At 45.4% G+C, this 23,195-nt stretch overlaps 2 protein-coding genes across 11 annotated transcripts in view; both read right to left on the reverse strand.

The window, feature by feature from the left end:
* Positions 1-8,371, reverse strand: part of RBM44 (RNA binding motif protein 44) — a 29,252-nt gene extending 20,881 nt beyond the window's left edge. For 2 of the 5 annotated variants that reach the window (XM_072640599.1, XM_072640597.1), the window contains exon 1: positions 8,195-8,371. In XM_072640599.1, the coding sequence (XP_072496700.1) occupies positions 8,195-8,339 (145 nt within the window). In that variant the 5' untranslated portion in view covers positions 8,340-8,371. Of the gene's footprint in view, positions 1-7,546; positions 7,642-8,194 lie in introns of those variants that run through there. The other 3 variants (XM_072640596.1, XM_072640600.1, XM_072640598.1) reach the window with 3 other exon arrangements.
* Positions 8,372-13,037: 4,666 nt separating this feature from the next.
* The window catches only part of LRRFIP1 (LRR binding FLII interacting protein 1), a 195,748-nt gene continuing 185,590 nt past the window's right edge, over positions 13,038-23,195 (reverse strand). For all 6 annotated transcript variants that reach the window (XM_072640643.1, XM_072640641.1, XM_072640638.1 and 3 more), the window contains 5 exons: positions 21,561-21,610; positions 19,719-19,833; positions 18,257-18,336; positions 16,192-16,296; positions 13,038-13,946 (listed from right to left, as the gene is read on the reverse strand). In XM_072640643.1, the coding sequence (XP_072496744.1) occupies positions 13,836-13,946; positions 16,192-16,296; positions 18,257-18,336; positions 19,719-19,833; positions 21,561-21,610 (461 nt within the window). In that variant the 3' untranslated portion in view covers positions 13,038-13,835. The remainder of the gene's footprint in view (positions 13,947-16,191; positions 16,297-18,256; positions 18,337-19,718; positions 19,834-21,560; positions 21,611-23,195) is intronic.

Raw genomic sequence — 23,195 nt, forward strand, 5'->3', positions numbered from 1 at the left:
CTGGAGAAGAACTGGTCAGAAAAATAAAGGGCAGTCCTGCAGATATTAGGTTAAAACTAGCTTCTTATATGATGTACCCACAATATGCATCAAATGAAACTAAATATAAAAGGTCATTAAAAAAAAAACCCTGGAAAATGGAAAGATATCTTTCAAAACTATGACATCAGGAAAACATTTTTTAAAGACAAAAAAAAAATCACTAAAAAGTAGTATGTAATGCTTAGAAAGAATGAACATATACCAATAATCATAGAAATAGACTAATTTACATTCTATCTCAGACTAATTTAAGTCAGAACTAACTTTGGGGAGAAGATTCTGGGAAGATGGGAGGTAGGTCAGAAAATTCCAAGCTTTCCAGATTTCTTCCACAAACAAGATAAAATAGCACCTCAGGGAAAACGTAGAGGGGTAAAAATAAACAAGTGCTGGGGCAGAACAGTAGTACTCCTGGGACAACCAGGGAAGGTCTGAGCTTTGGTCCTTGTCAAATATAAACACCTCCAGGCTAGTTCCACTGAAACAGCAAGCTACAAGGCCCGGGACCAGCTGAGTTGGGAGGCAGCCTCAGCCCCAGTCACAGGAATTTTCACCTACTGGACAGTGTGGGGAGTCCGGAGTCTGGGAGAAGGAGTAGAGATTGAAGGAACCTCTGCTGATAAGGAATGTCAGACTCAGCTGTGCTGCTGATACACAACCCTGTGTGAGAAGGAACCAGCATATGCTGGTGAGTGCAAAAGCCACGAATGAGGCAGGGATGCTGATGGCTGTGGGCACTTACAGGACAGTGAAGTTCTTGGTTTTGGTTCCAGGCCAGAGGGGAGAACTGAAGGAGGATCTAAGGCTAGACACACCATCGTCCATCTCTCGGTACTAGAGATGATTACAATAATAAGCTGCTACAAATTTTATTTTTGTATTTATTTTTTATTATTATTTTGTTTTCAGTGTTTTACAATCACTTCCATATATCTTAGATTTTTCCCGTCCCTCCCCTCCTTTTCCCCTTCCTTCCTCCCCCCTCCTTCCCCTTCCCTCCCCATTCCCTCCCTGATACTGCAGAAAGTTTTACATAGGTTCTACATATACATTCCTATTAAATACATTTTCACCTTAGTCATGTTACATAGAAGAATTAAAACTAATGGGAGAAATCATAAAACAAACGAAAACATAATACAAAAGAAAATGATCTGTTTCATTCTGCGATCAAATTCCATAGTTCTTTCCCTGCACGTGGAAGGAATTTTGCCTTAAGAGACCGCTGGGAATTATTTAAGTCCTTGCATTGCAATGAAGTAGTAAGGCTACCAGAAAAATTCCTTGCACACTGTGGTTGTTACTTGTGCAAAGTTCTCCTGGTTCTACTCTTTTCACTCAGCATCAGTTCACATAAGTCTTTCCAGGTCTCTCTGAAGTCTTCCTGTTCATCATTTCTTATAGCACTATAGTATTACATTATACTCATATACCACAATTTATTCAGCCATTCCCCAATTGATGGGCATTCCCTTGATTTCCAGTTTTTGGCCACCACAAAGAGTGTTGCTATAAATATTTTTGTACATGTGGGACCCTCTCTCATATATTTTAGAAATGAGGCCTTTATCACAGATACTAGTTGCAAAAATTCTTTCCCAGTTTTCTGCTTCCCTCCTAATCTTGGTTGCATTGAGTTTGGTGGTGCAAAAACTTTTCCGTTTAAGCTGCTACAAATTTTAAAAAATGAGCAGGCAAAAGAGAAAGCATCCAACCATAGGAAGTTACTATGGGAATAGAGAACATCAGAGTTCACCTTCAGAGGAGGATATTGAAGCAAAAAATCCCCTTCCTACAGAGTCAAATTTATAAGAATACAAGTAATTCCTCAGTTGATAAATGGTCAAAGGATAAGAAAAGGCAGTTTTCAGATGAAGAAATTAAAGCTATCTACAGACATATAAAAATGCTCTAAATCACTATTAACTAGAGAAATGCAAAAATTAAAACAGTTCTTGAGATACCACCTCACATCTATCAGCTAATAAGACAAGAAAGAAAAATGATGGTTGGTTGTTGTCCCTGGTTTTGGAAGAGGACCAAAATGACATCACTATGCTGGGATCAGGATACAATGCATCTTACTGTGGCTGATCAGACCACATCAGAAGAATCCAGAGCAGAATGTTCTACCACAGGCTGGGTACAATAGTCCATGTAAATATTTGGGGTGGATTCTCCAAATTGGCACATCTCGCGATTCCATTGAGATATTTCAATTTTGCTTTGCTCATAGAGCACAGTGCCTTCTCTGATGAGGGCACACCATGTGGAGTGATCCTGTGTCAGTATCTCCCATGTCACACAATCAAATCCAAAGTTCTTAAGAGAGATCTTGAGAGTGTCCTTGTATCATTTCTTCTGACCATCATGTGTGAGCTTTCCATAAAATAGCTTTTTTTGGCAAGCATATATTTTGCATTCGAACAACGTGGCCAGCCCATTGGGGCTGCACTCTCTGCATCAGAGTCTGACTGCCTGGCAGTTTAATTTGAGAAAGTACCTCTGGTATCTTATCCTGTTAGGTGAACTTCAGAATTTTCCCAAAACAATTCAAATGGGAGTGATCCAGTTTCCTGGCATGGTGCTGGTAGACTATCTAGGTTTTACAGGCAGATGGTAATGAGGTCAGCCCAGTGGCTCTATAGACCTTCAGTTTGGTTAAGTAGGCTAATACCTCTTCTCTCCCACACTTTTCTTTCAGAGCCCCCCAAACATGCAGTGAGCTATGACAATGCATTCATCAAACTCATTATCAATGTGTACATTCCTAGAAAGCATACTGTTAAGGTAGGGGAACTTTTCCACAGCATTCAAGATTTCTCCATTTGCTGTAATTGATGGTTCCACATATGGATGGTGTGGTGGTGAGTGATGGAGTACTTGTGTTTTCTTGGTGTTGTTAGGGCAAGATTAGCACAAGCAGCAGTGGTGACATAAAAGACTACAGGTTTTGGAACACTACATATTGAAGAGCAAAAGAACTGGAGTTGTGGCCAAAAATACCATGCCTAGGAAAGTTAAGCATAATCCTGAATGAAAAAAATGGACATTCAATGAATTGTCTCTTTCAGGATTTTGTTGCAAAAAAACCTGAGCTCAATAGAAAATCTGATATACAAGATCCAAGAGAAATATAAGGTACACATCAAAGACTAATTAGAAGGGATTCAATAAGGACATACTGTTTACTTTTTATATCAAGAAATGCAAAACATAAGTCAAATAGTTATTAGTAACTAGATAGTTTGAAAGAAAGATTGGGGTAGACCTGAGTATGATATGATTCTAAAAAGTAATCGTTTAGAAACAGCTGAAAAGAGTTGGTTGCTGTCCTTCGTTTTCAAAGAGGACCAAAATGACATCACCATGATAAAGTCAAGTTTCAGCGTGTCTGACTGTGACTGATCAGACCAATATGAGCTCAGAATGCTCTACCACAGGTTGGGCACAGATAGGCCGTGTGAATAATATTTGGGGTAGATATCCCAAATTTGTGCATACTACGATTACTTTGTGCTGTCTCAATTCTGATTTGCTCATAGAGCACAGGACCCTTTCTGATGTGGGCATGCCATGCTGAGTGTCTTCCATGTGCCAGTCTCCCATGCTGCAGAGTCAAATCCAAAGTTTTTGAGAGATCCTGAGAGTGCTCTTGTATCGCTTCTTCTGACCACCATGTGATCTCCTGTCCCATGTGAGTTCTCTATAAAATAGTCTTTTTGGCAAGCATATATTTTGCATTTCAACAACGTGACCAGCCCATCGGAGTTGCACTCTCTGAAGCATAGTTTGAATGCTTGGCAGTTCAGCTTCAGCAAGTACTTCAGTGTCTGGTACCTTATCCTGCCAGGTGATCCTCAGAATCTTCCTAAGACAGTTCAAATGGAAGTGATTCAGTTTCCTGACATGGCGTTGGTAGACTGTCCATGTTTTGCAGGCATACAACAATAAGGTCAGAACAACAGTTCTGTAGACCTTCAGTTTGGTAGTCAGCCTAATACCTCTTCTCTCTCAAACTTTTCTTTGGAGCCTTCCAAACACTGAGCTAGCTGAGGCAAGAGTAATTGTCATCCAAATGAAATTCGAGAGGAAGAAATGACACAGAGGAATTAAATGGGGGAGGAGGACTGGTCGTTGTGGAACCCTAAAGAGGGAGCTATATACATATATATGTATGTATATGTATAAATAACTAGAAAGGTATAAAATTCTTCTAAATTCAAAAAGAAATAAAAGGCTAAGGTGGTGAGAGGGAGCAGGGGAGAGGATAAGGAAGAGATTTTTAGAGTGAACCCTACTCACTTCAAATCTGGGTTAAAGAGAACAACATATACATTTAGAAAAGAATAAGTCTTCTAAATTTATAAAGAAATAAGAGGGTGGGGAATAGTATGGGGGTGTCTAGAAGGGTGTTTAGTTTAATGGGAATGGGAGGATAAGGGAGGGATTTTTGGAGGGGGTTGGTTAAGTAATAGGAGGGCAAGGTAGTGGTTAAGAAGCAAGGTAGAGGAGTCAGGAGGGATAGGAAATAAGAGGTACATACAAATATAAGATAAAGATCACGAGTAGAATTTATTAAGAAAAAACCAGGGGTAATAATCGTAATCTCAGACAAAGTTAAAGCTAAAACTGATTTAATCAAAAAAGCAAAATAGGGAAAAAACTACACTATATATCAGCCACATTAATCAATATTGTTTTAGACTATTTAAAGTTATAACATGGCTGTAGTGTAGGAAATGATGAGTTTGCAGATTCAGAAAAATATGGAAAGGCTTGGATTTATTAAGAAAGACATTCACCCTCAAAGAACAAGACAAACAAGTACAGTATGGTCTTGCAGAGATGCATATGAATGTGTATGATTAAATATATCTAAGTATATGTATGCAAATATTAGTGTATATATATGTTGGCATGTATGAATATATGTATATGTACATGTATCTGCATATGTATAAATATATCTGTGGAGAGGGGAGAGGAAGGGAGTAAAAAGCAAAGTAAAAAGTGTATAACAGAGAACAAAAAAAAATTTACAAGGCAGCAAAGAAAAAATGGACAGCTCTGAACACAACATGTGATATTTATTTTATAGGCTCTTCTGAAGTGGAAATTTATTGCTATGTATTTTGAATCCTCTCTTACATTCTGCTGTGCACATGGCAATGTTTTTCTTTCCTTTTCTTATTTTGCATGCAAGTTTTAGTATTAAAGCTTAAAATAAATAAAAAAGAACTAGCTTTGTGGATATTTTTATTCATAAATATAATCAAGTACAACATACAAAAATTAGAAAGTATCATAAAACCCAATGTTTGGGGAATGTTGTATTCAGAAATCTGTACAAGTATAAACATGAAACTAATCTGCAATTCAGTCACCTACAAGCTTGTAAACCACAGTACTGTTTTCCAGAAAATCTACTTTCTAAATATTAACTGCAGAAGCACTGATTCTTACAATCCTAGTTGCCGGCCCCATACTCTGGTACCTCAAAGTGGGAAACAGCAGTCATAACAACTAGTGAAGCCCAGGCCCCCATTATGAAGGAAAAGGATCTTGGGCAGACTAAGAAGAGGTACTGGTGTTAACCACTTATGCATAAAATGAATCATTAGTTTGGGCAAGCAGAGGCAATCACGTAAACGTGGAGTGTCGGAGAACTTTGTCTAGAGCAGCACAGAATCCATCAAAGACCAGCAATAACTTGTTCAGCATGTCAGGGTTTGCAGGCATTTTACAGCCATATCTAATTTGATTCTCACAGTTTGGGAAAGCAGGTACTATTATTATCCCCATTTTATAGCTAGGGAAAGTGAGGTTCAGAGTGGTTCCGTGACCTGCCCTGACACATGCCCTCCCGAACTCCTCCGGCAGGGACCTCAGAGAGGAGATGAATGCAACAGGGGACACAGGGAGAGAGGGGCGCTGCCACCCTGCAACCTGAGGCAGCAGGAAGGAAGGAGACTGCCTTAGCTTTTGGATCCTGAGTTTGATTTGAGAGGGGCTAATAGGGCACAGAAAGCCTGAAGCTTGGGAGCAATCTGGTACCCAGGCTGGGGGAAGGGGTGGCACCTTCCCACAGGAAGGAGCTTTTACTGGCCTGTCTTACAGTGATTTCACTTCACAAGAACAAGCCCAGGCTAGGAAGTGCCCAGGTTCAGAGGCAGAGATGCCAGGCTAATCCAAGACTGGCACTCGGCCCAATTTAAAATGTGAAGCCTTGCAGTGAGTGTCCTTGCAGATGCCTCTGCTGACAGCTAGGGGAGCCCCCACAGTGTAGGGGGCACTGTGTCTGGCACATCTGAGTTCAAATCCAACCTCAAACACCGATTATCATTTCACGGCTGTCTGCCTCAGTTTCTTCAACTCTCTTGTATGTATTTTGTACATATTCTGTAATAACAAGTCTTTATTAAGTGCCTACTATGTGCCAAGTGCTGGGGATACAGAGATAAAAAGGGAACATTGGAGGAAAGCCCAAACAAATGCCAAGTTACAAGAGATGGAGCCCTGGGAGTTAAAAGGTCAAAGCATCAGGTGAGGCTTGAGCAGAGTTTTGGGGAGCATTCTAGGCCAGGGGGCCAGGACAGCCAGGGTCAGTCAGTCTGAGGACAGGCAGACCAAGCTTCTCCTGTGATTATTAAGAATTTTAGGTTTGGCCCTGGGGGCCTGGTCTGGAAGGCCAGCTTAGCTCCTGAGCCCTAGGCATTGTGACCCCCACCCAGAATCCCTCCTGCTCCCAACCACTGGGGTCACAGGGGGTAAACGTTTGGGCCAGGAGAACTTCTTTCTTTGTCATAAGCCCAAGCAGCAGGCACGTGCCAAATCTCCCCCCTGTCCCCCATCCCAGGCCAGAGTATGGAGCAAAGCTGCAGGAGGGGAAAGGGGAAGGGGCGAGGAGGGGGGGGCAGACATCTCCCTTATCCCACCCCCAACATCTTTTCACCACCATTTTACAGCTTCAGCTCCTCATTTCCAGCCCCGCTTGGCCCCTTCCTCCAGCTTAGCCCCTCTCCTCCCACCTCTCTGATCAGCCCTCTGACCCCAGGGTCCCCCAGGACCCTCTGCTCTTCCCCCTCGGTGACCTCATCAGCCCCCACGGACCCTGTGATGACCCTTCTGCTTCGTCCCCTCCCCTGGCTCTGCTCTGCCCCGCCCCCACGTCCCTTGGCTATCTCCCCGTTAGTCCCTTCTGTGCCCCAGCCCATAGGAGGTGCTAAATGAACCTGGGGCCTGAAGGCGCAGAAGAGGGGGGGGGGGCTCCTGTGCCGTCCGGAGGGAGGGGAGGGGGCTTCAGGAAGGCCCCCCGGGCGCAGGGGGAAACCCGAGACTCTGCTTCACCCTTTCCACGAGCTTGTTTTCTTTCGTTCCCAAAGGGAGAGGGGGCGAGGGGGCTACGATGTGAACACAAGGATGCGGTTTTCTTCCCCCTTCGTGTCCGGGTCCTGCCTGGGCTCGGGGCCCCGGACCCCCGACCCTACCCAGGCCGCGTTACCTCCTACCTCCGGTCACTTCCATGCCTCCAGAGGCGGGGGGAGCCCGAGGCCCCCGGGCCACATCTGCGCGGCGGGGGAGGGGGGAGGCTGAGGCGGGGGAGGGGACGGGGGGAGGGGACGGGGGGAGGCTGAGGTGGGGGAGGGGACGGGGGGAGACTGAGGTGGGGGAGGGGACGGGGTGAGGCTGAGGTGGGGGAGGGGACGGGGGGAGGCTGAGGCGGGGGAGGGGACGGGGGGAGGGGACGGGGGGAGACTGAGGTGGGGGAGGGGACGGGGGGAGGGGTGGCGGCCGTTGCCCCGGAGAGCAGTAGGCGTGGGGGCGGCGCGGGCGGCCGTTGAGGCTCCCGAGATGTCCGGAGGTTCTAAGGGGGCAGCAGTTGGGCAGGCTAGATGGGGCCACTCCGAGAGATGGGGGCAGGGTCAGTCACGGGGTGTGTGATCCTGGGGGGACCTGAAGGGGTCCGGCACGGGGCGCGTCAGTCCCTGGGAGGTTACGTGGGGCGATGCCTGTTCCTACAGGTTTTGGAGGCTGCAAGTTCCGGGTGGGGGAAAGGATTCACCGCTTCGGGCGAAGGGTGTCGGATGCTGGAGGGGGCCTCGCGGGGCACCCCCGCCCCCTCGTTCCCTTCCCCTCCCCGGGCACTCACCCGGCGCCCGCGCCCGTGCCCGCGGAAACGACCCAACCACTGCCGCCGTGGCTACCACCTCCCGTCGCCGCCTTCGCAGGGGATCCTGACCGATGGAACACGTGGGCAGTTGACCACGCCCCCTAGGCACGGAGCGAACCTCCATTGGCAGCCAGGAGGGCGCCGCGACCCCGTGATTGGCCGAGGTAAACGCCAATCGTCTAGTGGCGGGAACGGTTCAGGCAACACGTGCGCAGACGTAGGGAGCGTGGCTCCCGCCGAGCCCGCTGCGAGAGCGCAGGCGCAGAAGCTGCTTCGTCCCGGGGGGGGCTGGGGGGCCCTCGGGCCGTCTCACACCTGAACTTGGTGAAAACAGACGGCTTCACAGGCCCTTCCCAGAGCCTGCCTCGGCCCGCAGCCCACCCCAGGGCCCTCCCCGCCGAGATCTCGTGCCGGGGATCTCCCCCGCATGCGTGACACACAGCCCTAGGGCAGAGGCTCCTCGAGGGCAGGCGCTGCCATGGTGTCGCCACACGTGGCGCGGCCTGTAACGCGGAGTCACCTGCCAAGTGGGAGCCGGCTCTGCAAGAGCGCCGCCTGCAGGACAAGAAGAGCAACGACGCCAGGAAGGAGGAGAGGCTTGTGGATGCACAGGGTACTCTCCAACAGAGACTTTAAAAAAGTAATGTAAAAAACGTATAGAAGACGAATTCGAGGGTATGAAATTACTGTTGGGAGAGCAAAAGCTCAGAATGGGCAGAGCGAGTGTGGGGTGCAAAGACAAGAAGGGCTTTTTACGAGAGGAAAAGGATCAAAGAAGAGTCGGGACTTTTGCTGGAGATGAATGGGAGGATACGAACAGCAGAGAGAAAGGACAGAGCTGCTTGCTTTTCATTTCCTTTGTTTTCTCCGAAGAAATGATCTGTACTAGGAATGCTAGAACAAAGGGAGGCCCAGGGAGTTGGTACCAAGATAAGTAAGAAGGCAGTAGGGGAACAACTTGCTTCCTGTGATGAATTCAAATGACTTGGTCCAGAAGAACCACATCCTTCAGTCATGACAAGTGGCCACTGCCATGAAAGATCATGATCAATGGGAGAAGGGCTACCAGACAGGAGGTCTAATGTATTGATTTTCAGAAAAGGGAAGATAACAGTCTACAACTATAGATCGGTAAGCTGAACCTCTCTCCTTAGGAAAGCTCCAGAACAAATGACTAAAGAGGGGATTGTTGAACATCTAGGAAGGAAATGGCAATTTGGAGGAGCAGATCATGGCAGGCCAACCTCATTTCCTTTTTTTGGAAGGATTACCAACCTAGGAGATGAGGGGAGAGAGTTGACCTAGAAACAGAGCTTCTCAGATAGTATCCCACACTCTTCTTGTGGAGAAGATTGAGGGCTATGGGTTAGACCCTAATCCAGTCAGACTCATCAGACCAAGTTGAGTGGCCTGGCTCCATCTCTTGCATCCTACTGCATCTCTTTATTTCAAAGGTCACCATTCTGGTTCAGGACCTCACTTCCTCTCTTTGGAGCTAATTAGAATGGCCTCAATTAGATTTCCTGCTTTTAGGCTCTTCCCCCTCCATCGTCTGCAGGCTGTTAAACTGGCAGGAATTCCTAAAGCCCAGGTTTGACCAAAGTGCTGGCAGAGGTTAATGGGGACATGTTTAAGGAGGACGAGGAGACTGAATGCACCAGAGGAAGGAGCCAGGGTCTCCCCATCAACCCAACTGAGTCAAAAGAGCTGCTCCACCCCAAGTGTACACTGACCATCCACGACACACTCTCCATGCCAGACAGGGAGCCACCCAAAGCCAAATCAGGTGCTGAGTTTGGCTCAAAGTCTCAAGAGTCCTAGGTCAGAGATAGAGGTATCGGACAGGAGGAGTAAGAGCTGGGTCAAGGACTTGGGCTCTAATACTGGCTTTTTGACCTGGCTGACCTTGGGTAAGCTACTCATCTTTCTGGGCCTCAACATCCTCATCTGTAAAATGAAGGGATTGTACTGGACAGTTAGGGCGCCCTCTAACTCAATTTGTGATCCCAATCTCTATTGCCTTTAGGGTGAAATAAAACTTTTCTGCCAGTGGAAGCCCTTTATCTAACTCCAGGCTCCCTTTCCAGACTCATTGCCCAGTATTCTCTAAAATTTCCTACTGAGCTGTCCTGTTTGCCATTTCTCATTTACAGCATTCTATCTCTGTCACCTTGCCTTTGTAAAAGCTGTTTCCTGTGCCACAAATGCCCTCCCTCCTTCACCTGTATCTCTTGAAACCCTAGCTCCCTTGTGGCCATTCTTGTTCCCCTCCCTCCTCCAATTGCTTCATATTTGTTTTGTATATTTTTAAATTAAATTATCTGGTTCTCTGTAATTTCTGTCCTGTAGAACATAAGTTCCTTGAGGGCAGGGGTGGTTTTGTTTTTATATTTCTATACCCAACACCCAGTCGGGAAGCCAACGCATTGTTCTGAAGGAGATGTTTCTATATTCTTGATGGGAATTTTCCTAGAGGACAGTGTAGGGAGTGAAGGTTGAGAAATGCTGACTTTTTCAAAACTACTCTTTGGTAAACTGGCCTTTCCCAAAATGTTGAGACACATGGAAAGTTTGCAACGGAAGAAACACATTCACTATTCTTGAAGCAGGTAGTGGTGCAGGGATTAGTGTACTGGGTCAGGAGTCAGAAAGACGAGTTCAAATCTACCCTCCAACTCTTACTAGCTATGTGACCCTGGGCAAGTCATTTAACCTCTGCCTGCCTCAGCTTCTTCACTTGTAAAATGGGGATAAAAATAGCACCTATACTTCTCAGGATTGCTCTGAGAATAAAGTGAGAAAATAATTTGTGAAAAGCACTTAGCATACCTGGCCTGGTACATAGTAAATGCCATACAAATTCTTAACTCTCTTCCCTGTTTAATTGTTCTTTTGATCATTAAATATTTTTATTTTAAAAAATCTGGAAGATAATCAGAAAGACACAACCTCAAGATTCTCTCTTACAGTCCACTAGAATGTCAGAAAATATTTTAAAAAGATTCAAGTCCACAGTTGGCAGGGCCATGAAGAAAACCACCCCCTCCAATCCTTTGCCAGTGGGACTGCACACTGGGCCAGGAATTTTTGAAAGCAATTTGGCAGTAAGAGTCACAGCATCAGTTGTGGCTTTTGACTCAAAAATTTCGTTCTTAGGACTCCATCCCCAAAACAACAGAAACATGCTGTTGGTACAAAGATCCTCATAGTAAATCAAGCAGAAACAACCTCCGTGTCCAACAATTAGAATGTGACTTGATAAGTAATAGCATAATGTAGTAAAGGAATATCAATCAGTCAAGAAACATTAAGTGCCTACTATGTGCCAAGCACTTGCAAGTGCTGAATGAACATCATGGTGGCGTAAAAAATCACAGCCATGAAACGTACAAGGAAGTATAGGAAGACTCCTCTGAGGTGCTGATTGAACCCACAACCAGAACTGTATTCATGTTACCTATATTGCTAAGTAAACTGACACCAAGGAGAAAGGAGGCGGGCAAACAAGACCAAAGGCAGCAGAAGGCCCAGTGGGAAGAGCTGGGGCTGTGGAGTCCCAGGAGCTGGCTTCGAATCCTACTTCTGATAATTATTACCTGTGTAATCTTGGGCTTCCTCTTGGAACCTTGGTTTTCTCATCTGTAAAATGAAGGGGTTGGGTGATCCTCTGAGGTCCCTCTCAGCTCCAGATAGAGGATTCATTGAGAGACAACACACTGCCATCTTTGTTAGAGGCAACACGATACAGTAGAAAGTATGGCTCCTGAGGAGCCAGGTTGGAATTCTGCCACATTGAGCTGGAAGACCCTGGTCAAATCAGCTGATTTCCCTAACCCTCAGTTTCCTCACCTGTAAAATGAGGTGGTTAGAGTTGATGACCTCTGAGGTCCCTTCCAGCTTGAAATCTCAGAATCGAATTCTTGTTTATTTTGGCAGTTCTCTTCGTTAGAAGCTGTGGGAACTGGGTAGAATTCTGGCCCTAGTTTCGTATGCATATTCGATTTATGATTTTGTTGACAGTTTGAAATAGCCAAGAATACTTTGGCAGAGTTGTGAGAGATAGTTAAAAAACCTCTGATCTTAGAAGTGTTAAAAGCTCCTAGTGTGGGAACTCCCTCCACCAATGCAGATTGTAACTAACTTCTCTCTGATTTGTAGGGAAGTCCCAGAGACCAGTCGATGGCTGGAGGCACAGAGCTCTTAAAGGCCACAAAGCTACAGAATCTCAGAGGTGGGATTGGAACCTAGGTCTTCCTGACTTCAAGCCTAGCCACCACATCATGCTGCCTCTATGAAGGATAGGAGAAGGAAAATATATTCATAAAAAATGGATAAAATACAATCTAAGTTCAATTATTAGCAAAGAAAAGTTGTTACTTTTGTCAACGCAATCACAGGATCATGGATCATAACTGGAGGGGACTTGAGAAGTCATCAGGTCCCAGTACCTCATTTTTAAGAAAAAGAAACTGAGGCAGAGACTAAGTGACTTGCCCAAGGTCACACAGCTAGCAAATGTCTGAAGGTAGGAACTGAACTGTCTTCCTGGCTGTAAGCCTGGTGCTCTAACCATTGAGCCACCCTGCTCCTTTACAGCACTATGTCTTTTTTCATCACCAGCTTTCAGTCTCTAACATTCTAAAGCAATGCAAGTGAGGGTTGTTTGGACAGTTTTGGTGAACTAAATATTGTAAGTAAACAGCCCATGGCTTTTTGGCTTGACCTCTTCCAAGTGTAGTTTCAGACTTGAAAATCTATGTAAATTCCTATTAAGCAAACCATCCTGGTCTTTAGTCTGAACAACTGGTGAACAAAGCAAAGATAATATAAATACTGTATTGTTTTATTTTTTAACATTGCAATTCCCTTTTTAAAATTTTTTGCAACATTACATCATTTAAAAGAAGTTAATTTCAATTCCCAATATAAGGATTAAATAAAACAAAGAAAAAGCTGTCATCTTCAGTGAAGCTATTGCCCATTTACTCTGAAATCAAATATTCTTATGATCGAACTGATGCAAAAAAAAAAAAAAAAAGCCTTCCAAAAGCCTTCCTTTGTTGTCTGTGAAGAGTCTCGTAAGGTCACTTTTGCTTGGACGATGACCACAATCTTCTCTTGTTTCCAGTGAAGGAGTTTTGCGTGGTAATGGCTTATGGCTCCACAGTGCTTTGTGTATGAAAAAGCTTACAATTAGGCTAATACTACTTAAGTCACTCTCCTCAGAGATTAAGTTATCGTCCTTCCTTCCCCCACCCCACCCCCAATTTACAGCAAGATGCAATAAAAAGAGAAGTCAAGTCTTAATCTTCCCTCCGAGTGCCATTTTAAATGGCGGTCAAGGGCTGCTGTGCCTCCCAAGGCCATGCCCAATGTGCTTATGAAAAAGAGAACACCCATGGCTGTCTGGCAGTCAGGCAGTTACAGGTGGAAGGAGCAGCAGCGGGCGCCGCAGCTGGACCAGAATCTGGCCCCATGGAACAAGAGAGTGTTTGTGGGGGTGCGTGTGCATGTGCATGGGCAGGGGTATGTTTTCTCCTCTGGAAGGTATGGGACGAAGCAGCATCTCAGAGAACAGTGTCTGCAGTGGGGACCTTCCCATGTCGTGTCTAGCCCATGCTCACTGCTGGGACAAGAGCGCGCTACGATTGGCTTTCATCTTCTCCAGGCGTTTCACTAAGTGACCGTTGCTTACCTCCAGCTCCTCAGTTTTATCGAGTGCCGAGCGAAGCTGAAAAAGAGAGAGCAAAGGATGCTAGGGTGTGAAGGGCACCGCTCCGTGCTGGTATAGGTCCAACCAAGAGCCCTATACTTGCACATCAGGACTCCTGAACTTGGGAAGGGGGTTCACTCAGAAACACAATCCCTCTATGTTTAGTGGTGGCAAAGCTCATTCATTCACACATATATGCAATCAGATTTAAAGCCAGGAAGGACCTGAGAGACCATCCAGTCCAGCTAATAATGCAGAGGAAAGAGGGCAGGTTTGCAGTCAGACACCTGGGTGGTACTGAGTCATAACATGGTACTAAGGGACATTAGAATCATAGAGGCCAACTGAGGTACAGACAGGTTAGGTCTCCTAACCTCTCTGCCTTCATCTGTGAAATGAAAGTTGGCCTTGGGATGGCATTCAAGGCAGAGTGTCAAGCTTACAAGAACCCTGGGTCCACATCCCTGTGACATTTTAGACTTGTGTGGCCCTATGATCTAGGGTCCTCCAGTGGTTGATGTTGGCTCTCTAAGACTTCCTGGTCTGGGCCCAGGCCTTGCTGCCTCATCTTGAACTGTCGCCCCCACCTCTTCTCCATTGGCTCCACTCAGGCCATGCCCCACCCCACCCCTTTCCCCTTCTAGCTCCTCTATCTTCCTCCATTAAAATGGAAGTTCCTTGAGGCCAGAGACTTGCTTACTTGCTTATATCCCCTAGTTTTTAGCACAGTATCTAGCACAGAGTAAGTACTTAATAAATCTGTCTATCTATCCATCCATCCATCCATCTACTCTATGTCTACCTATCTAGTTTATCCATCCATCCATCCATCCATCCATCCATCCATCCTATCTTATCTGTCTCTTTCATCTACCCTAATACTTACCTAAGACACAAGTAAATTGCAATCAACATTGATAGAGAATGTCCTCATAGATTAACAGATCTTTTGTATGTTCACAAATATATGCTGCACATGTAGACATATGTGTCCATTTGATCATTAAAAGCAAAGAGCTGCCCAACTGAAAGTCAACTGGTCTTTTTGGAAATTTGCATATCACCTAATGAGCTCAGTGAAATAATAATATTCTTAGCAGCTGAAGGAGATGTCTCTCCCTCAATGCTAGTTAAACCCTATTTTTTCCTGGTTGGTGGTTTCCCCAGGTGTCCAAGTTAGAGGAAATCACAGGTCTCTTAAACACTCTTTTCTCTCCATACCTTTGGTATGGATCCTCCTCACCTCATGCCTGGCTTATGGCAATAGCTTCTGGAAGACCTGCCTCACATCCCCCCCTCCCAATTCTGGTCCATCCTCCATTCAGCCACTGACATGAAGATCTCATCATGTGAACCCCACCCCCACCCCTACTCAATAAACTCCAGTGGTTCCCCATCACTTCCAGGATCAAATATGAAACCTTCACTTGGCATTTAAAGCTCTGCATGATCTCCTCCCACTTAGCTACCAAATTGCATCTCACACCATGTTCCCCTCCACACAACTGGTTACTCAGGCAGGTTGGACTGTTACTGGTTACTGGTCCCCAGACAGGAATGCCCCATCCCCCTTGCCTGCACATCACCTCCGGTAAAGAAACCACTCCTGAAGCCCCAACCTCCCCATGAAGGTTGTATGAGCTAGCATTCCCACAGGTCATCTGCTTGAGGGTAGGTAAGACCTGGTTCACCATGGTCTCTGTAGCCCCAGAATCTGACCCAGAGTAGGAATTGCTGGTGCCTTGATCTTGGGCACAAAATCTTTCACTCTGCCTGGAGGTCATGATGTGCATGTTATCTGCAAGTCCTCAAAGCACATTTTGAGCAAGAATCAGAAGCTACCTACAGCATCCACCCTTATTTAATGTTTCTGTACAATAAGATGGGAAGTCCCAGGTTCAAGTCTTGTTCCTGACCCATGCTGGCCATGTGACCCTGGGCAGGTCACATCACTTAGTGTCCCAGGCAACTAAGAGAAACTGCAGAATAATCACTGGTCTACAAGGCAGATGAGGAGCCCCCCTCCTTTGAGGAAATCTCAGGTCTGGCACCTCTATCACCCCCAACTGTGGACGTAACCCAACTTCTCTCCCTGGGTCAGTGAGTCAGTCAACAAGCACTAAGTGCTTACTGTGCCGAATGAGGGCTCTGCTTTCCTTTGTAAAGTCAAGAATGGCATTTACTACGTTGTGATGATTATGCACCAAGAAGAGCCTTCTTGGAAAGGTTGACCCAGGAGCTTGGGGCCCCTCGAGGCTCTCACCTCTCTTTGGAGTTTGCGTTTCTCGGCTTTCAGTTCATCCTCAACTCGCTCTGCATTCTCAGCAGCTGACTTGTAGCGTGACACTTGACCCTCTAACCGTATTACCTGAAGGGGAAAAACCAACCCAAGGTATCATCAAGGCACAGAGGGGAGGGAGCTCTTTGTATTTATTCTGTGTATATGTCTATCCATGGACTTTAGACTGTAGACCTTCTGTCCTGGGGTCTCAGCATTCTTGTGGCTGTACCCCAGGCAGCCTTCACTCCCTATTCTCTGGCCCCTCCCCAACATTCTTGCCAACTGCCTTATGACCCTATGTATACCCTTTCTAAACCCTGCCCATCCCCTCCAATTGTAGAACCATGATCAAATAGTCTCTGCCACTGTCCCTGGACAGGGTGTGCCAATCTTTTTTCTGATGACCCCACTCACCATCCTGGTCACTTTCTGCACCAAAGTGCCCTCCCTCATATCTGCTGACTTCCCCATGAGATGTAGACTCCATGAGAGCAGGGACTTTGTCTGTCTGAATTCCCAGCAGTTGACACATGGTGTTTAATAAATGCTTTTTCTTTCATTTATGGATTCACTCATTGTATGTGCTGTGCCTCTCAATGCCTGGCACAAAGCTGGCACTTGATAAATGTTCATGGACTGATGCATCAGTCACTTGTACGAGTCCTTCCTGATTCTCCTCTTCAGTCATTACAAGCTAACTGAGGCTCCTGACGTTTTAATGACAAACATAATGAGCTTTGGAAAATAGTCAAAGCAAAGGCAGTGAGTGGCACCAGACTGGGGCAGGGGGCATGTGTGTGGCCTCTTCTATTGCTTGTGTGTGGTGAACATTTTCTTAGGCCTGTTCTGGTGATGTGGCACATCTCATGCAAAGTTCTACACAGGACCCTGCCTGACAATTACAGGAACCCGAGATCTAAGTTCACGGTACCCCCAATGCTGACGTCATGGGGAGCTTCACTGCTCTGAAGGTGCTTGAGAAGCTTGTGTATCTGAACACATTCTGAATGGCAAATGTAGGGGGAAGGTATTTGTCACCTCTGTACTTTAGAAAGGAGGAGGAAAAACCTTCTGAGAGGGTGTCTTGGGGTGAGGAGCTGATGTGAGTGTGTCATGAATATGGAGTCAATCATTATCCTAACCTAGCTGGGGCATATTGTGAGAATTCTACATATGCTGGTCAAAGGAAAGCCAGGGTTTGGAGGGCACAGAGGCAGGGGAGATGGCAAGGCCTCGTGGTCCATCATCTCCCAGGCAGAAGAGTCAGTGACTTCATCATCCTCACTATGTGAAGAGTACAGCAGTCAGGCTCTCCTGGTTCTGGTGAGCCTGAGGCTAGTGACAGAGCAAAGTCTTCACCAAAGATGATGATGATGATGATGATGATGTGTGTGTGTGTGTGTGTGTGTGTGTGTGTGTGTGTGTGCATGCACGTGCGCACACTGAAGAATGATGTCCCTGAGACTCAAGAAAGAAAGGGCTGGGGAGGCAGAGGAAGCTTTTACTGTTCCAGCCAAATCCATCTATGGTTGGATGTTAAGTTCGGATTTGAAACTTGTGCTCTGTAAACCCTGTTTCCTATTAGTTTTGTTAGTAAAAGTCTTTGGAAATGTGTCTGGCTAAAACTTGGTAGGGAAAGATAGTTCTGCCTTCCCTCACATAACTGGCCAGGGTAGAGGGGGGCCCAGCACCCCCACCCCAGTAGCCAAGTGTTCTGGTGACACTGAGGCCTCCCCCCAACAGAGGCTGGAGAGGACTGAGGAAGAGGAGAAAAGTAAAGGTGGAAGACCTGAGCAGACAAGGGCTGGTGCCTGTTGGGGATGAGGCCAGAGCCTTCTCCTCCGATGGCTCAATGGATCAGGGATTCACTCCCTGGTCTCCAGAGAACTCAGCTTCCAGACTTCCACCTCCATACTCCATCTCTTGGAGATGGATTTACTGCTAAAATATATAATTTTAAAAAAGGAAAACCAGTCCTATTTTCCTTTGTCATCTCTTTCAGGGTGATTTCAGATCGGTCTGACCATTGACAGAAGCACACACGTACATTCTGTTCTAATGCAGTTATCTCCTGCTCTGATTTTGCAAGTTTAAATTTGAGGTCACTGATTTGTCTGTTGGCATCCCCTACAGAAAAAAAGAAAGAAACTGTGTTAACCTCATAGAACTTAAAAATGGTCAATCCCTCCCTCCTTCCTGAGGCCACACTTTTGTTTCTTGGTAGTCTGACAATTCAGAGAACCTTGACCTCTGACTCTATAACCTAACAGGACTTGAGCACCAGAGGATGCCCACTCTGTGCCTGGACAGGAGCTCAGATGACATCCAGGTTATTTTACACATGGGGACAATGAGGCCAAGGAAGTGATGTGACTTGCCTAGGGTCACAAGGATCATATCAGAGGCAGGATTTGAACCCGGGTCTTCCTGAGTCTAAATCAAGCCCTCTTTCCACTATGCTATTTTATTGTTTTTGAGTCATTTCAATTGTCTGACTCATTATGACACGATTTGGGGGTTTTCTTGGCAAAGATACTAGAGTGCTTTGCCATTTCCTTCTTCAGCCCATTTTACAGATGAGAAAACTGAGGCAAGCAGGGTTAAAAGTGACTTGCCCAGGGTCACACATTTAGTGTCTGAGGCTGGATTTGAACTTAGGAAGAGGAAGCCCAGTACTCTATCCACTCTGCCACCTCCCTGCCTGCCCTATGCTACAGCTGCCTCCAAAAGAGCATCTGTGTATCTTGGCCACCAGCCCTTCTGCTCATACTTGTGCTTGTGAGCACAGGGGTTTTCTTTCTAAAAGCCATCCCCAGAAAGGGGAAAAACACCACTAACATCCTCAACCAGCATATCAAAGACTGTTGCTAAGAATTCAGATTTCAACCCCAAGATGGAATTTGAATTTTTAAAAATCTCACAAAACACAATTGTTTCCCCTCAGTCTTAGCCTTCCTCATGTTCCATTATCTGTAGACTGTTTTTTCAATATAAAAACTGGGACTCAAAGTACAAAGAAATAAAAAGAGTTGGGTCTCTCCAAATTGGGATGCTTCCCTTGTCTTTACTGAACAAATTATAGAAACCACACATAACTCTGGCCACACCCTCACACTGCCTAAGTAGAGATTTCCTGGATGGGAGAGAGTTTGTGAGCAAGCATGGAATTCCTTCTGCTTGCCACGTCATCTCTTGTGGTTCTCCATCTCTTGTGAATTACTTACATTTTTGTTGCCAAATTTTTGGGGTAGGTTAATTTGGTTACTCTTTGATATAATAGTACCCTCAGGATGTGCCTCTGGTTTGGAAAAGTTATTATAAAATAAGACCTTCCTACCCATCCAGCTTTGGCTGGCCTAGAAGACACTAGCAGTTACACTCTTGGGGGTTCTTTCTCGACTGCCAGGCCTTTTTCTAAGTGGCCCAGGGCTCTCTTTTAAAGTCTCCTACAGCCCAAAGGCAACTCAAACCCACATACAATGTTTATTCAAAGAAGAGCCACTATTTACTTTGTAGATCAAGTACGTGGATATCTGTCCCATTTTCCAAGATGTCTTCTGATCTCAGGTTTTCTAGCTGACCATTCTTTTGTCTCTCTTCCAGTTGCCCTTTTAACTTTTTAATCTGAAAAATCCAAATTCATCCATTAATTTCTTCACATCAAGGCTGCATCAATGCACTTGGAATTCAATAAAAAAAGATGTCAATTGAATGTATCCAATCCAAAGCCAAATTGGCTAATCTTTCTCTGATATGACTTCATAGTTCTGCTGCCTGATTTCATGGAACTCAGTTAAATCTTTTTAATCTGATATAAGCTTGGAAAAAATATAAATAAACGTGGCCCCACAACTTCTCTTTTATAAACAAACACCATCCAATACTCTTCTCAAGATGTGGCACAACAAATTAAAGTTGCTCATCTCCAGGCACAGCATATGACTCACTCTTGGGGAGAGCCTATTAGCAAAGCTGATTTAACTAAATCCTCATGAAGACTGAGTAAAATAGTCTGAGTGGTTTGCCTGTGATACAGAGGGAGTTATCTATAGACCTAGCACTTTATTCATTGAGCAGAGGACCATGAAATAGGTCATGTTGAGCCCCCAGCTTTGTAGATAATTTGTCTATATATCAGATATACATGTATGTATATATGTAAGTATAGACACATATGCACATGTATATGTCTATCTCTACATGTATATGTACACCTTGCGTTAACTAAGATCCCTCAGTAGAAATAGACTAGAAATCTGCTGATAGATGGCAGATAAAGAGGTCACTTAGGGACTCCTTGGCTAATCTTTAGAAAAGAGGGGTCTTTCTATGCCCAGTTGTATCTAGAGCCTTAACTTGGCCACCACAGATTTGACATTAAATATTCAGACAGTACTGGATAGTTGAATGAACACAAATGATAGGTCCAGAACAAGGTCGTGGGATCATATGTCCAGTGCTGGATGGGAACCTCAGAGGCTGTCTTAGGGTGACCACCTCATTTGCAGAGGAGGCAGCTGAGATTCAAGATGGTTAAGTGACCTGTCCAAAGTGAAGGTAACCAGAATCAGGAGGATTTGAACTCAGATCCTCTGATCTCCCTGAGTCCTGGGGACTGCAGCCTTCCTGCTGTAAGAAATCTCTCACCAAACTTAAAAGAGAAATAATCTAAATGAACCCTTGAGGGATCCTTCCCTGATACATCAGCCATTGGGGTGACAGAACCTGCATTCTCAGAAACTCTTCTCATGGACAGAAAACTTCAAAGACACTTGACTTGGATATTTCCCTCTCTCTCTCTCTCTCTCTCTCTCTCTCTCTCTCTCTCTCTCTCTCTCTCTCTCTCTCTCTCTCTCTCTCTCTCACATTCACATACACACACACACACACACACGGAATTTCTGAGAGGGATGGTTTTTAATCACTGCAGTGAATTATTTGGGGGAATTATGAAATTTCCTTCTGTCAGTCTTTTATTAGGATGAAAATCATCTACATGGGACGCGTTCAGAATAATGCTATTTGATCCCATTGGACACATGGAGCTTAGAGTTGTCCAAAAATTGTCAGCCATTCTGGGCAGTCATTCAGAGACAGTGGCCAGATTCAGTATCACAACCTGGACCTGCTGAATGAATGAATGCAACGTCACGTCACTCCTGCTTTCAGACAATGGATAGGGTACATTTGGGGTACATTTCTGGGAACACTTACTATGGGATGCAGCAGCTGGTTGATTTTTTCTGCCTGATGTGGGTGGCTGTTCTTTGTTTGGCGTAAGGATAGGAATCATGCAGAAGAGAGAGGGGGGGAGCCAGAAACATATCAAGTAATAGAAAATGTTGTGTTACCTGTTCTAATAAGCATTCTCGTTCATCAACAAGGTTTTTCAGCCTAATGTCTAAAAAGGAAAAGAGAAAAACCATAGGTTTCATTGCTGAGTCAGCTAGGGCCTCATTTGGCACAGATAATGTAAAAATGGTAAAGAATGATCATGCAGGTTAGTGACATATGTGATAAAGGTAGTTGTTGGTGCACGTACCACAATGAATGAAGTCACAGACAGGATGGGGGGAGATGTACAGCTATGGGAGTGTTGGGCCAACGTCCCGAACATGCTGGACACGGCAGGGGCAGCATCCAGCTGCACGCGCACAGGCTAGTCTTCTACTTTAGGGTTAGCATGCAAGAACTCTAGAGCCAAATACAGCTGCAACATAAAATCTCACAAGCTTCATGGTTTAATATCATCAGGAAAGGAGAAAAGACACCGCTTGGAATCCCAACTGAGCATCATCACAGAGGCTTGTAGAGCTCTTCTTCCCCATCATCCCTCTCTCACACACTTAATGACTAGTGCTTTTACGGTGTGTTTGCCCTTTGGGCACAGACCTTGGAAACTTCTATCCATGGGGGCTGGCACCTTCTGTTCACCTTCTCATCAATCTGGCACACCGAGGGAGGAGTTTGCCGGGGATCAAATGGCCAGGATGTGTCAGAGTTGAGAGCTAGGTCTTCCAAGGTTCAAGGCTGGCTTTGACCCCCCCAGCTACCCAGGTCACCCAAAGAACATCGTTAATTTGAATGGGAGAATAGCAATTTTCTGGCTTTCTATAGGAAGCACAGTATCAGCCTGCATTTCTATGGCATATTAAAAGTTTACACAAAGCAACGCTCCTCACAACAGCCCTGTGAGGTAGGCAGGGCAGTCCTCATCATTCCCATGTTATAGGTGAGCTCTCATTTCTACAGGTTGACCCCCCACCCTCACCCCAAGCTGGGTTAGCGGCCATATTTGTGCAAAGCCTGGTAAATTCTTCCATCCCAAAACGTTGGGAAAGTTGTTTGTGCACAGGCCAACTCAAGGAATAAGGAAATCCAGATGTAAGCCCTCCTTAGGGAGTCTATTTCTCATGGATAGATAGTCTTCAGCCTCCAACTCTCTGTACAACATTTATTAAACCAGGTGACAGGGAAACCAAACAGGTAAACAAATGTCTCAAGAGAGTCCTGGTGTGAAAGCTCTGAGCTTAGTTGACTGTGTCAGTGACTCCCATGTGCCAGAGAAGAACAATCTTCAGCAAATAAATGGCTTATGGCTAATCCAGCATCTGGATTGTTCCAAGTACCCTCCATTTGGTGGCAAGAACCAAGCATTAATACACTGAACTCTAACCTACAACGGGTTTTTCCACTTTCCCACTTTAATCTCTGTTGAAGACATTCACTGGGTGCCACTGAGCGAATTACCCAGCTCTCACTTGTCTCTGGAAGAAGAGTAGGAATTTGGATCTGCCTCAACCTGCAAGTCTAATAAATTCACAAGATGTTTATGTTTATGTGCCTACAATATACAAGGTGGTGAAAGGCCAAGCAGATCTCGGGTATCCAAGAGAAGGAGTTAGTAAAGCCAACCTTGGTTTCCTGCCTGTGATACTATGATCCTGGACAAATAACAGAATCATAGGTCACAGACTTAATGCTGG

The sequence above is a fragment of the Notamacropus eugenii genome, chromosome 2, assembly GCF_028372415.1.
Source record: "Notamacropus eugenii isolate mMacEug1 chromosome 2, mMacEug1.pri_v2, whole genome shotgun sequence".
Classification (NCBI taxonomy): domain Eukaryota; kingdom Metazoa; phylum Chordata; class Mammalia; order Diprotodontia; family Macropodidae; genus Notamacropus; species Notamacropus eugenii.